At 34.9% G+C, this 16,293-nt stretch overlaps 1 protein-coding gene across 2 annotated transcripts in view; it reads left to right on the plus strand.

The window, feature by feature from the left end:
* The first annotated feature begins 1,725 nt into the window (after positions 1 to 1,725).
* Positions 1,726 to 16,293, plus strand: part of LOC149795256 (endoplasmic reticulum-Golgi intermediate compartment protein 1-like) — a 41,706-nt gene continuing 27,138 nt past the window's right edge. Inside the window, exons 1-3 of one of the 2 annotated variants that reach the window (XM_089964981.1) lie at positions 1,726 to 1,840; positions 3,398 to 3,532; positions 14,616 to 14,707. In XM_089964981.1, the coding sequence (XP_089821107.1) occupies positions 1,821 to 1,840; positions 3,398 to 3,532; positions 14,616 to 14,707 (247 nt within the window). In that variant the 5' untranslated portion in view covers positions 1,726 to 1,820. Of the gene's footprint in view, positions 1,841 to 2,893; positions 2,914 to 3,397; positions 3,533 to 14,615; positions 14,708 to 16,293 lie in introns of those variants that run through there. The other variant, XM_089964982.1, reaches the window with a different exon arrangement.

Raw genomic sequence — 16,293 nt, forward strand, 5'->3', positions numbered from 1 at the left:
CCGTGACTTTAAACGTTGATTTGGTTGGAACATCGATGAATCAAATTAAGTGGAAACCCACCTTTGTATTGCCTGTTTTATTCAGTATTTCTCATATTGATTTTCCATCTTTATCTAATAAAATTCGATGAGTGTATATGTTTTTCTCCTAGAGAACAAGCATTTTTCTTAATTTATCCATTTTAAACTTTTACAAAAACTTTTTAAACTTTTTCTTTATTCAGCCAAAATTTATGACCTCAGTTTATTTTAATATGAAAAAATAGGAATTAAGTGGAAACCATCACTCACTAATATTTCATTATTTAATTTATCAAGTTTTTAAGCGAGTATCATTTTATAGAAAATATGGAATTTGTTTGTCTTCGCTTTTTAATTCTATCTGAAAATTAAGAATTACATTATTTCTTGTATCAAAGATTGTCTAGTTCTTCAATCCATCCTTAAATATTATGATTTGTTTAGTATCAATGGATTTTTAAACCGATCTGGTTTAAGGGACAGAAATCGTGCAATCAAACATATATTTGTAAGAGTCAGCTCCATTTGACCATTGAATCAAGATTTGTTCTTCACAAAGCTAGAAAACGTTTCCACTATAATACGAACATTGGCTATTTTTTCACAACAAATATATTTTAATCTCTAAGTAGATTTTAGACTTATTTGAAAGAAAACTAAACCAGAATTACATTTATGAGTGACAATCGTTATGTCCTCGGTGCGACCCGTGATTATGTACCAGCTGAAAAGATATAGCAATGTGTAAGAGTTCTGTTCTGTATAAGAAATTTGACTTACGTTTGTATTTAACAGAATTGTTACACGATAAATAAAGTAATTCAGAATATAGTTCTTAATGGCGATATAGTACAACCGATGTTTCTTTCTCGACTTGACAGACAAAAACCGAGAATATTCCGATTAAACATACATGACACTCTAATTTCCGTGATAATTTGCTTTTTTAACGAAGTGTAACGGAGTAGAGAGCAATCAGGGAACTTGACTTACGGGAAGCTCTACATGTATTATAAGAGCCTGAGAGAGTGACAGGTGTAAGGTGAATTTGTTTGCATTTGCAACATGCGCATTGGTGAGAATGTTGACATACCTTTGTTAATCGCATTCACTGTGATTGACATTTCTTTGGATATTGTACTTGTGCAAATTGTAACTGATCTAAGCATACAGCTAACCAAAATGACTGATCCCATGTTCTAAATAAAAATCAGTCTGAATTTGTCTAAAGTACAGTATCTATAACGGTTATTAAAATAGGGAAATGAATTATGGCAGACTAGACAATACCAGCTCCTGAAAGTGAAATGAATGAATTATCAAATATATAAAATGAAAAAAAAGAGACCCTCCCAAAAAAAAAAAAAAACCTAAGAGGTTATCGCCTTTTTTTTTTTTACAACTTACCAGAAGTCCCAAAAAATTATCAAGCGGAGCTAGCAGTTTTTAATAGATGCAGATCTGGAGTAAGGCCAAGCTTGTATTCTATAACCCACACTACACCAATCCAGCATGCACGTTGATATATACGAGGTATTTTTAAAGCTAGTTTAACCAGTGAGGAAGCCGATTAAATTCTTTATTTTGCAAAATACGATACTCTAAAACGCTACATAAGTTGGCGGAGATCTCACGGAACGAGAAACATGTTTTTACATAAAACAAGGAAGGGCTCCGAATGAGTTTACAGCTTTGATACGTAACTTCCGCTATAAATGTAAATTTATGTTCACGTTGACAGGTCGACTCAGAATATTGCTTGTTTAATATCTTATTCTTTTTTTTTTAAATTCGAAACCATGCAGTTTGATGTAAGAAGGTTTGTATTTGTTTATTGAAATAATGCTTATTTGCCATTCGTTTAATTTGCAATGGTAATACTGGGTAGTTTATAGGAAAGGCCCAAAACAAAAAAACAGAAAAAGCGCAGGGGTTCGTCATAAAGAAAATGAGGAGCATTCTCCATGAGTCAAGGGATGGCGGGTTTAACCTGTAACAATATAGTGTTACATGTTAGACCTCCCCTCCCTTGATTCATGGAGGATACTCCTAATTTTCTTTGTAACGAACCCCAGTGAGAAAAAGCGTTATAGTTATTTGTGAGGCAAAGCATACCGGCGGCAGGTATTAGCAGCTGTGCACACGAATGACAAATGTTATTGAATATTGGATTATCTATATATTGTATTTTGAAAGTGTATGCTCCTCAACACGAACTACAACACAAACCAACGATCTGTGTTTTGTTCGTACACCTTCAGATAGCTTTAAATCACTGGCCTCTTAAACGTGTCAATTTGAGGTTACTCGGAGACACACTAATGTTGGTGACTAAGATGTTTTCCTGTACATTTGATGATTTGTAGCATTTGTTTCATAATAATGTTCGAATGTTGTAGACTTGGTCAGTTTTTGGTTGAAGTTTTAGACATTAATAAAATATATTTCTTGTAGCTGTTTGTTTAAATATATTCTGTCTACAGTAAAATCGGATTTGAGTGATCACTTCTAATGCACAATCGGAATCGTCGTGCATCAATTGGTTTCAGTATGTACATGCACTGGCGTGATCAAACGCCTACACAAAAGAGTAGAAAGCATGCGTTTTTGGCAGGGTTGTGAATCATTACACTTGCACTGAGCCAGATACAAATACATGAGACCTTTATTTAATATTTTGTAACCATGATTTTGTTGATGGAAGGGCATTAATTTAATTATGGGGCATGATCTAAGTAGAAACAGACCAAGGCACATTCACATGTCATTTAAATTAATTTGCATGCTTATTCTGAATTAAACAGAAACATTGGTGAAATAAGTTGAAAACATTTTTTAGTTAACAGCAGAGGCAGAGGTGAGGAATCAGAAGAGCGCTGAAGAAAGAGGGAGGTAGAGTGTCTCTGTTTCTGTCTGGTGGAGCACAATATTTGCTGTAGGGTTGTATATGGTTATAATTTTCAGTCATGCATGAATTTGCTCTTGATGTCTTTACACTTTACATTTAATTTGTTCTTGAGATTGGGTGGGAGTAATCTGTGTCACAAAGCCAGGGGTCAAATGGAGAATCCTTTTAGCATTAGCTGCGTACATTACTGGTTTTCAAGCCATCACCTTTGTTCATGTGTTATTCAAGCCTATATTTCATTTTCCCTGTGATATTTAAACATTTCAGAGGCAGGTCTTCGTGTCACTAGTAATTCTCTGTTGTTGTCTTTGGACACATTCCTTAATGGGATGGAAATTGGTCCCCTAGTGGTTACCTTAGGTTTACTTTGAGCATATTCAAAGAATGGGGATGGGAGGTTGCTCGTACTTTGATTACTGGCTTGTCGAGTGCCTGTTTACATTTTGAAATTACACTTCTTTTTTTCAGGTTTGACATCTATAGAAAGATCCCCAAGGATCTGACACAGCCAACACTAACTGGAGCTGTTGTGTCCATCTGCAGCATGATCTTTATTGCCTTTCTCTTTATTTCGGAGCTTTCACTTTTTCTCACCCATGATATGTGAGTAGCACTTGTAAAGTTTCAGTATGCAAAACAAACATTTGTATATACATCTAACATATCACAATCATGGCTTTGTGAATCATGTCGTACCACCAGCATGTGTGCAAAATGATTATACAGTGATAATTTTCACACTGTAACATGTACAAATTCAAATTATTTTGAAATTCTCATAATAAAGCAAACATTTTGTGTGATTACATTTGCAAAGGAATAAATTTAGTTTTATAGAAAGATGTTGTAATGAGTCTTGCATGGTAATCTAACATATGATTAATCATATTACAGAGGTAAATCCTCATCAGTCACACTTTTGTAAAATTTAACAAATGTTTATCTTGTTAATGAATACAATACTTGTAATGTCTTGTTCATCTCTAATAAAAATGGGATTGATATTATGTGCAATATGGCCACCAAGTGGCCATCTTGAAAATTTTCTTAGTGCTGCTCTTGAATGGAAAGACTTAACTTGAAAATATTGTTATTTTACTCCTTTCAATAGATGGCTATATCATATCATCATCGGGTTTTCACCATTAGCGTTCTTATGATACTTAGTTGATCCTGAACGAAAACAGTACCAGTCATGCATCTAATGTGGCTGCTATAATGACTGTCATCAAAATCCTGTTGTCACTACTGTCCCTGCATGGATGATTGCTAGGATGGGGTTTTTAAGTACTTATGATGTTTGCTTCATCTTAAATGAAAATGGTGCTTAGCTGACATCTACTATGTGCACCTCATTAGCCAGTTCGAAAAGAAATTTATCACTCAGGAATATCATTGATGGTTTCAATGCTTGACAGTTAAAAAATAGAAATGGGCTTATCTTGTATTCTTGGAAATTCTTTTCGTACAATAAAGCTCCAAGTACTTTCAAGGGACCTCATATTTTGTTAGGGATAACCACTCTCATTCTGGTCCTGCATTTGAAAGCATTTACCTGGAACAATTTCAATCCAGCTGAGGATTATTTAATACCTTCATTCCTTTTAAATTTCAAAACCAAACCTTGTTCTGTCATCACAGACTTCTGTAATTATAAAAAAAAGTGATGAGTGCACTGCTAAAGAAATGCTATTTTTAGTAGATACTACAGCCTAATGTGCATTGTAAGATGCAATGTTATGATACAGATGCTCTTGCTGGTAGAAATAAAAGTTGATACATCTTTACTGTTTACAATGTGCATAATACCGACCTTATTTATTGGTAAAATTAAAATAAAGGTGATAAAACTAAAGTACCATGAAAGAATTTTTCTTTTCCTTTTCTTTTTTTCTTCCTGATATATTGCCATTCACATGTCTTTGAAAAGAAGGAATGTGATGCCAAACACAAACTTAATTACCCTATGGATTTGGGATAGTCGGGTACATTTTACATTGTGGTTATCACTCCATGGACTGGGGACAGTGAGTTACATTTTACATTGTGGTTATCACTCCATGGACTGGGGACAGTGAGTTACATTTTACATTGTGGTTATCACTCCATGGACTGGGGACATTGAGTTACATTTTACATTGTGGTTATCACTCCATGGACTGGGGACAGTGAGTTACATTTTACATTGTGGTTATCACTCCATGGACTGGGGACATTGAGGTACATTTTACATTGTGGTTATCACTCCATGGACTGGGGACAGTGAGGTACATTTTACATTGTGGTTATCACTCCATGGACTGGGGACAGTGAGGTACATTTTACATTGTGGTTATCACTCCATGGACTGGGGACAGTGAGTTACATTTTACATTGTGGTTATCACTCCATGGACTGGGGACATTGACTTACATTTTACATTGTGGTTATCACTCCATGGACTGGGGACAGTGAGTTACATTTTACATTGTGGTTATCACTCCATGGACTGGGGACATTGAGGTACATTTTACATTGTGGTTATCACTCCATGGACTGGGGACAGTGAGGTACATTTTACATTGTGGTTATCACTCCATGGACTGGGGACAGTGAGTTACATTTTACATTGTGGTTATCACTCCATGGACTGGGGACAGTGAGTTACATTTTACATTGTGGTTATCACTCCATGGACTGGGGACATTGAGTTACATTTTACATTGTGGTTATCACTCCATGGACTGGGGACATTGAGTTACATTTTACATTGTGGTTATCACTCCATGGACTGGGGACAGTGAGTTACATTTTACATTGTGGTTATCACTCCATGAACTGGGGACAGTGAGTTACATTTTACATTGTAGTTATCACTCCATGGACTGGGGACAGTGAGTTACATTTTACATTGTGGTTATCACTCCATGGACTGGAGACATTGAGTTACATTTTACATTGTGGTTATCACTCCATGAACTGGGGACATTGAGTTACATTTTACATTGTGGTTATCACTCCATGGACTGGGGACAGTGAGGTACATTTTACATTGTGGTTATCACTCCATGGACTGGGGACAGTGAGGTACATTTTACATTGTGGTTATCACTCCTTGGACTGGGGACAGTGCGTTACATTTTACATTGTGGTTATCACTCCATGGACTGGGGACATTGAGGTACATTTTACATTGTGGTTATCACTCCATGGACTGGGGACAGTGAGTTACATTTTACATTGTGGTTATCACTCCATGGACTGGGGACAGTGAGTTACATTTTACATTGTGGTTATCACTCCATGGACTGGGGACAGTGAGGTACATTTTACATTGTGGTTATCACTCCATGGACTGGGGACAGTGAGGTACATTTTACATTGTGGTTATCACTCGATGGACTGGGGACATTGAGTTACATTTTACATTGTGGTTATCACTCGATGGACTGGGGACATTGAGTTACATTTTACATTGTGGTTATCACTCCATGGACTGGGGACATTGAGTTACATTTTCCATTGTGGTTATCACTCCATGAACTGGGGACAGTGAGTTACATTTTACATTGTGGTTATCACTCCATGGACTGGGGACAGTGAGGTACATTTTGCATTGTGGTTATCACTCCATGGACTGGGGGCATTGAGTTACATTTTACATTGTGGTTATCACTCCATGAACTGGGGACATTGAGTTACATTTTACATTGTGGTTATCACTCCATGAACTGGGGACATTGAGTTACATTTTACATTGTGGTTATCACTCCATGGACTGGGGGCTATATAACATGTCCATAAGGCCAAAACAAACAAGTTTGTAATAATGGACACCAACAAAACTGGTTATCCAAAGGAACCGAGACTAAATAAGCTTCAGTTCCTGAAAATAAGTTGTAACAGTCTTTCTGCATTAGTTTAAAGCAGATACCATGTTAGTTATTCACCAGTTTACAATGTTACCAAGCAAACATTTCACTCACAGTTGTTTACATAAACTCAACTGTTGCAAGAAAATAGATCTACTTCCCTTTTGCCAGCCACTTAACTTTTTTTTATGACATCTACTATGGGTAGAATATAGTTGTTGTAAAATAAACACTGCTCGATGTAAGCTATTTTTCCCATTATTCTAATATTCTGACACGAAACCAGTTTACACAATTCTGAAACAGTGCTATAAAATAATCTGGTAGCCCAACACCCTGGGACCGTCTAATTCTAGATCGGGCCCAACTTATATACCAAAAAAAAGGTGCCTGTTGGGCTTGTAAAAAAAATAATCGAATTTGCCAGAGAAAACTTTGATCACATTGATGAAAGGCAGAAATATACTTTCCAGATGTTGACATACCTGCCATAACACAATGGAATCGATTAAAATCAGATCACCTCTGTCCTGTATGAATGGGACATCTGGTTTTAATCAAATTGTAACATCACATATCATGCTAAAAATGTGATTTGTACTCCCAAACCCCCTCAGTAATCTTCAAAAATAGAAGAAAAACCCCCACCACTTTCAGTATATGCCCATTACATGTATAACATATATAAACAGTAAACAGTCATGATTGTAGCAGACTATCCTTTGGGCAATTAAAAGGCAAAGAGGTCAGGTTATAAACCACCATTTCACATATTAACTAATTAGCTGACAATAGCTAGTGAGATATGTTTGAAGACTGCATTGTAATGGAGCAACCCAATAGGTAAATCAATGAGATGTTAGATGCGTGAGGAGAACAAAATGTATTATGTATCTATCATTGCTTTGAATGAAAATGTTTAAGCCATATGTATTATAGGTTTTTGACAAGTTTGTGAACAGTGGCAATGTTTTTATGCAGTCAGATTTAACTGCATATTTACAATGCATGATCATTTCAGTTGACAGAATAGTGTTCAAGTGCAGTTCATTTTCAAAGACATTTTAGGAAGCAAGGTTTTCACAGAAGGTTTCTTCTTTAAATACGTTACCTCGTCATAATACCTTAGGAGAACTTATACAGCTCGTAAATACAGTCCTCCAAGGTTAAAAACTTTTAGCAAAAAAAGCTAAGTTATTTGCCCAACTTGGTACTTGAAATCATAATTACATATCTCGGTTATTACTTCTGCTTGTGCCAAGAAGCATGCTTTTGTTATGAGAGACCTTGCAAAAGCCAGAATCTACTTGGAAGATATACAATTACAGGTTGGAGAATTTTTTTCAGTTCTAAAGAAAGTATACTCCATCTGTATTTCCAACTGTTTATTTTCCTGTGCCAACAAAGTTCTGGGTTTACAACTTTTTGACACTTTGTCATCGTCACTTATTTAGGACTTGAGTCCTAAAGTTCTGACATCAGGTGAAAATTACCTAAGGAAGATTCTTCTTTCAATTGCTTCTACAATTGGAATCCTGATTGGTCACCACCATAGGAGTCATCATTGTTGGCTTCATAGATTTGCCTGTGAATACTAAGTCTGGTGGAAAGCCAAAGCCTTTCAGCTTTACGGCGGTCTCTTTTAGTATAGACATAATCAATGATAGTAGCATTCTTATCTGTTACTCTAGTTGGGGTGTTAATTATTTGAGTTAAAGTTGTAAGTTTCAAAGTTACTTATCCATGTTAATGGTAAAGTTTTCATGTAGTCAATGTTAAAATCACCTAATATGATAGTTTCCAAATCTTCCTTTAGCATTGTTTTTTGAATTTGCACCTGAAAGCTATCAATCCAGTCAGCTGTGATACTAGGTGGCCTGTAAACTGAACATAAGAGTATTGGCTTTGATTGAGCAAGGGTTACTTCAATCCAGATACTCTCTACCCCAACAGTCTTTAGATCAACACGTCTGTTATAACTAATGGAACTGTCTGCATAGCGAAGAACACTCCCACCTCCATGGATTCCCTGTTTTTTCCTTTAGAGAATTTTAACCCCTGTATTTGGAGTGTTACGTGTTTAGGCTCTTACAAAACGTAACAAGAAAAAAGACAACAAGCTTTATAAACTTTAACAAATAATTTATTTCCCTATAATAACAAGTTAAAAATGAGAAAAAGAACTTAAGGTTTTACGAACTAAATCCAAAAATAATCCAGGAATTAAAAAAATTGAAGTTCTAGAAACAAAAAATCCAAATGAAATTAAGTTCGAAACCCAATGAAATCCATAATGGAAGGCGATGACATGTGTTGTAGTCAGCATCATACTGATGTGTCAACTGGTCTTTGTTGAATCACAGAAAGTAATATTTCAATTTAAATTCTGTATAATTTCAAGAATTAATTTAGAGCACTAGGATTTCCAGGGAAAAGAATCACTTTTCTTTAAAATAAAATAAAATAATTAGCCCCAAAGCTGGTCATGACATAAAATACCTGGATGTCTCCAGTGTTAAGACAAGTATGACTATTATTTCTCAAAACATCCAACAATAAATCTAGCTACCATGCAAACCTGATGCCCAGATATGGGTCAGTCCTCTGGAAAAACCTAATTGATACATGTTATTTAAAATGTAGTCCAAAAATGGCCTCGAGTTAACTTAATCTTACTCTGAGAAAGAATTTAAAAATATTAAAAAAATGTTGTTTACTACAAACTGACACTGGTTCTGAATCAAGGCCAGGAACTAGGTCAGCATTAAATACAATTTTTCTATAAAGTAGTTTACATCAGAAATACAAATAAAATCAGTCAGAACTGAACTCTATTCCAGTAAATAAAGTTACATTATAATAGCAAGTACAGTAATGGAATTAAAAATATTAAAACTTAGAAACAATTAAATTAAATCAAATATAAAATAAATCAAATATACATAACACTTCCCACATAAAGAAAAAGAAATTTAGCTTTCTTTTTACCATAGATTAATTATATATGAAGTTTTTTAAATAACAAAAACATAGGAATAACTCTTTTGAATTATGCAAAGTATACATAAAATAATACATTTCCTATCTGTACGATTTTGGAACTACAATTTGATAGTTCACTGACCACTCGTCACCAGCAGGTATCTCGGGAGGTCTCCATTTTCTCATAAGAATTACATTTTTAATGAAATAACAAAGGTATTTTAGTGGATTTAGTTTCACTAATGGCCCTTTGAAACAAACAGGAGATCTAAGGATCTTTCTCCTGTTCAGTGACAAGTGATTGTCGTGTCACCCTGATTAGAATAAAGAGAATGAGTAGTTAAAAGATGATCACTGTGATCGATACCATTTGATTGATCCAAAAAAGGAGTGAAAGTTACCTCATCAAAAGCCTGACCAGTACATTTGTCAGCTAAAGGAATACTTTCCTGATTGACATTCTCAAGAGCCTTCTTTGCCATAGCTCAAGTAATTGCATAAGCTGGGTATAAATCAGGGAATTCTTTTTCAATAGGATGACTTTCTGACCCAAGCAAGGCTTGTCAGTTACAAGTGGATTAACCACAACCCTATCTTCAGCTAGGTTGTTGCCTAGTAATAAATGAATCCCCACGACGGGTAAAAAAAACACTGTTCCAACTGTTGTGGGTCCTGAGACTAAGTCTGATGACAACTTTACACAATGTAGAGGAATATTAACAAAGCCACACTTTACTCCCTGAATAAGAACATTCTCATTAGAAGAATACTTCTCAGAAAAAGGCAAAGTACCTGACAATAAAAGACTCTGAGAACCTCCTGTGTCCCTTACAATTTTAATAGGGATAGGATGGGCCAAATCACCCAAGTGATATAAAACCCTTAGACATGAATGATTCATAATTCTTCATAATATAATCAGACTGGGGTTTATTAGACCCAACAAATGTATTGCTTTCAATATGTGACCTTGACCTCTTAGAAATAAGAGCATTTGGAATAGGTCTGTCTTGAATCTGATGCTTATTTTTTTCAATTTGTAATAATCAGAAATAATGTGTCTTTTCTTCTGACAGTAGGTACAATGATTTTTGACCAAGCTTATCAGAAGCTTGATTTCTAGAAGCTGTGCCAGTCTGAAATTTAGAAGGACTTGTATTAAGCTGAAATAATTTTTACTAATTTAAAAGACTGCTGAGTGGAAGACTTGCCTACAAAAGGAACTTTATAAGCCAAGGAATACTCGTCAGCAGCACGAGCAGCATTTTCCAAGGTTTCAACCTTATGTTCATCAATGTAAGTCTTAATGTCACTATGGACACAGTTCTTAAACTCTTCAAGTAATGCAATTTGTCTGAGACTTTCATAATCTTGATCAATTTTCTTGGCTGACACCTTCTTTCAAATAACTGCTCTTTTTCTCTTGCAAATTCGACATGAGTTTGTCCAGCTTCTTTTTTTAGAGTTTCTGAACTTTTGCTGATAAGCCTCAGGGACTCGCTCATAACCCTTTTAGACGGATTCCTTAACCGGATCATAGTCACCACTTTGCTGTAATGGCAGTGAATGGTAAATATCACTAGCTTTAGCAGTAAGTACAAATTGTAATAACAGAGTCCATTGCTCCCTTCGCCATTTCATATTTTCTTCTATTTTTTCAAAACGAGGGAAATATTTGTCTACTTTGTTTTTCTCTGAAATATTCTTTGTAACATCGAAACTTGAATTTGTATCCAAAGTAGGAATGTGCTTTTCGCTTGCCAGCTTCTTTTATTCTAAGTTGATTTTCCCTCTCTTGCTTCACTCTTTGCATTTGTATTTCCATCTGTCTTTCTTTCCACTTTCTCCAGTTGCAACTGCATTTGTTTCTCTTCTTTCTGTAACTATGTTTGCTCTTTTTGGTACCTGTATTTGTTCTTTTTGTAACTGCATTTGTCTTTCTCTCTTTCTTCCTTATCTAATTGTATTTGTTTTTCTTCTTTATCTTTATGTAAATGCATTTGTTTTTCTTCTTTATCTTTATATAAATGCATTTGTTTTTCTTCTTTATCTTTATGTAAATGCATTTGTTTTTCTTCTTTCTGTAATAACATTTGTTCTTTCTTCTCCAATTGCAACTGCACTTGTTTTTCTTCTTTGTCTTTCTGAAGTTCCAGCTTACTTAATTCTAATTCCAGACTTACTGATTGAAACCAAAGCACATTTATCCAAAACACTCTTTTCTACCAAATACTGGACCAAATTGTTCTTAATTTCTTGCTTTATTAAGGAAGCTTTTGCCTCAGAAAGTTCATATTGTCTGGCAAGTTGAATCAATTCATATTTTCTCAAACAGTCCAACTGGGTAGGATTTGAAAGAAAGATTTCCTCTTTTGATGTCATTGTAAAATTGCCTGTTGATTTCACTAAAGATTCCAAGAATGAAAAATAATGCTTGGGATTTAAAAAAAATTCAAAAACATGGGAATTTAATTTAAAGAAAACAAACAAAGTTTTCTGAAATATCTGAAACTTACAAACAATTAAATTAAATCAAATATAAATTAAATTAAATTTACCTAACATGGGAGCCAAACCATCAGTATCGTCAGAAAGAAAGGTTCACATTGACCTAGGATATTGACTGATCTAATTTGCTGTAATATAATTTAATCTCATTCAGTTTAGGGAGGATGTGTTAATATTTAGGTTGATTACTTGCAGACCTCATTTGAGGAGTACAAATACATGATAATTTTGATCAGAGGATTGATTTTCAGACATGGTAGTATGCAATGTATTGTTTTTAGACTTGACAAATTTTGTTTCATCGCCTTGATTATTTACATAAACTCATTGGGTCTATTTAAAATCTCCAAGTCATGCAGGAAGGATGGGCACCTGCAGGGGGGTGGGGGTCAGTTAGTCATGGCCAGGAGAGTTAGTTGCATAGTGCCGTGCATAAGCAGTCTGAAAGTAAAGCTAATATTTACTAAGTGTTTTGAACAGAATCTTGTGATATTTTCAGCTCCATTTGCATTATATATATATATATATATATATATATATATATATATATATATATATATATATATATATACATATACACAGTATGATGGGAGGGGGTCATGTGACCCCTCCCCCTTGACCTATGTTGCGGGCGCCCATGCTAGGAAGGTCATTCGAACTGGTGAATTAAAAAGGAAATTATCACTTAAGGAACCAAACTAGACTAGTAATAACTTGAACAGAATAAAGGAGTTTAGTGGTATGTCGACAAAATACTGACTACATAGCTTCAGTTATAAATATTTACAATGGCTACTGGGGAGTAATAAAAGTTTCATTTACAAGGGTTGGCTGATTATAGATTACATGCTAAATACTTGCCCTGTGGGCAAATGGCGTAAGAAATTCTGTCAGTTTGTACAGCATCGGATTCGTACTCCAAAATTGCATATTCATTACCCACCCCGTCTAGCCCATATTGGCTACTTTGGTGGGTCCTTGTGAAAGGTACTTGCTCACATTTCTTTTGCATGACTTCACCAATAATGTATTCATCATGAAGTAAAGTGCAAGAAAACAAAGAAACCACCAAATAACTACCTGTTTTGGTAAATTTCATAGACTACTAATGAGGGCATGTCATTTAATTTTTGCTGTGTTCAGTATAAGTATGTTTAGAGTTGGTTCCCACCAACAAAAAAGAAACAACCTCGCTACATATCATAGTTTTACAACCTTCCATTGCACTGACAATAAAAATGAAATTTATGGCCTGTTGATAAACTCCCGAGGCGTGGATTTATTGCTATGTGTATACACCGCGTAATCACTTGACAGCCGTGTCCGTAAGGTAATATACATGTCGTTTTCATGCCAATCTCAAGGTCAAGCTGTAACCACATATGAGCAGAGGTACACTGAGCCTATTACGTAATATTAAAGCTTGTGTGTTTCATTTAGGAGTCTGAAAGGGGGAATGTGAGTGAATCTGTCTGTCTGTGTAAAGATATAATATCGATACTCGCTTATAAGATGAATCAAATTTCAGTCAAGATCCTGACCTGAAGTATCACAATGCACCTGAAGATCAGCGTCTGTATTGTTTGTTCTACTGATTATTTTTAATAATCTGCACAGAACCAGATCTGCTGGTGTATTATTTGATGGTAGGTCCAGGTTTGTGCATTTTGCATTTGGACTAAACTTATAAGTGAATATATGCGGTTCTGATCTGTAATATGTAAAAAAAAAAAATATATGCAAATCTGGAAAGCAAAAACTTAAAAACTTTGTTTTATCCCATAGTAAATACTAATACCATTATAGCGTCATTTGTTTCATACTTTGATATATATATATGCATAATGAGCTGGTATATCAGTGTGTGTGCATATTGAGCTGGTCTGTGCATAATGAACTGGTATATCAGTGTGCACAATGAGCTGGTTTGTTAGTCTGTAAATAATGAGCTGGTATATCAGTGTGTGCATAGTGAGCTGTGTATCAGTGTCTGCATAGTGAGCTGGTATATCAGTGTCTGTGCACAGTGAGCTGGTGTGTCAGTGTCTGTGCATAGTGAGCTGGTATATCAGTGTCTGTGCATATTGAGCTGGTGTATCAGAGTTTGTACATAATGAGCAGGAACATCATATTCTATGTATAGCATTGGTATGTCAGATTATCTGAAAAACTGCTACTTCAAAGACCGTATTGTTTGCTTGAAATATGCAGTACACTGGTTACTAGAGCTTGGTATGCTGGTCATTGTGTGATGAAAAATCTAGGTTTACATTATTTGCAGTTGGATGTACAATATACATGAAGAAATATACCTTTTTATGGTTCATATTTACTGTGTATTTCAGCATTAGTGAATTAACAGTAGAAGATCCTGTCCGCTACTCTGAGAAAATCCCGGTTTTTGCAAATGTCACCATACTTAACACTAAATGTGATTGTAAGTATTATATATAAGATTCACAAATCTGAAAACTTTTTCCCCTCAACAGATATTGTTTACAATCACTGTAGATTTCTGCTGAGAGAAATCAGGGTGTTTATTTCATTATGAAATTTAAAATATTGTTGAAGAATAGTGCAATGAGCTATTCCATGATCCTGCTGGAGGATTGTGATTATATAAAGTCTGTATGAATGTGTGTGTGTTTGTGTGTGTGTGTATATATATATATATATATATATATATATATATATATATATATATATATATATAAGCATTACCAATACACAATTTACGGTCCATGAAATATTTACACTGTGCATTGAAAGCTCCCCCCCCCCAATACACATACACATTCTTTATGCAAGTACCATGGAAATTTAATATGTCAACAAAATATTAAGTTGCTCGGGATTGTGTATGCCTTTTCAAATTCATGACGAGAAAACATAATATCTTTATTCATATTTTATTATCTTTTTTCCAAAGTTTCTAAATTAGGTACATATTTTATGTTGCTTTCCATTTTTTACACTATCCAAGAGATAAAGTATGTAGACTGTATTTGCCAGACTGCAACATGTTAAGTGAGAATATTTACTGTATGTCAGAAACATATGTGGGACTGTCAGCTTTAGACTACTGTTCTGGTTATTATTTGCAATTGTGTCCAGCTGTGGCCAGTCAGTACTATTTAATTTCCCTCCCACATCAAACTATAATTTAAATGATGATGACATAGCACTGCAGTTATTTTTATCAGTACCAGCTGTTAGCACATGGTACACACAGCTGGCTTCTGTGTTGATATAGATGATCTGAGGATGCATACATTTATCTCTAAACCAGTTTGGTTAAATATCAGCCATTCCAGATGTGTTCACCATTGATTATAATTTGACACCAATGCCACATTTCACATCCAAGTATGCTAGTCATTTAAGATAATTGATTACATGCATAGTGGGAGTGGCTGTGTGGTTGGGTAGTTAAAATGTATATGAGATAGAGGGGTGGGGTGGAGATCATCTATGTTAGTTACTTTTGAAAGCCATATCGAAAATATAGCCTGATAAATATCATCAAAATTATTTAACAATTTGAAAAACCATCACACTAATTAAAAAACTAGACTATTGGATTTTCAGAACAGTGTAATAGATCATTAACATCTAATCTCTGTCTCTTCTCTTTTCTTTTTTCTGGATTTTAAAAGGGACGGAACCCGCATGCTAGCAAAGTATGAGACATAGATGCTGCAGGGCTATGTCACAAGGCGTTATGCGAAGTGAACAGGTCTGCAGCAGAAACTCAGAAAAACTGGCATTCTGGACACATGCATACAGTACACAAACACAGGGTATAGGTTTTTTAAACTAAATAACACTAGACAGGAGAATCCAAATAACCTTAGGGATTAACACATTTTTTATCTTTTCTTGTTCAGACCCTTTCGGACCCTTTTTGTTCAAGAAGGCATATAAGGCAGTGCCCACAGATGCATTGTAATTTCCAATAAAGAAAAATTTGGCTCCTTGTTTAGGGCTTAGCCTTAGTACTCCCAAATCAGTCCAAGAAAAATA

This window comes from Sinohyriopsis cumingii, chromosome 7 (assembly GCF_028554795.1).
Source record: "Sinohyriopsis cumingii isolate HCF-2022 chromosome 7, ASM2855479v2, whole genome shotgun sequence".
NCBI classification, from domain to species: Eukaryota; Metazoa; Mollusca; class Bivalvia; order Unionida; family Unionidae; genus Sinohyriopsis; species Sinohyriopsis cumingii.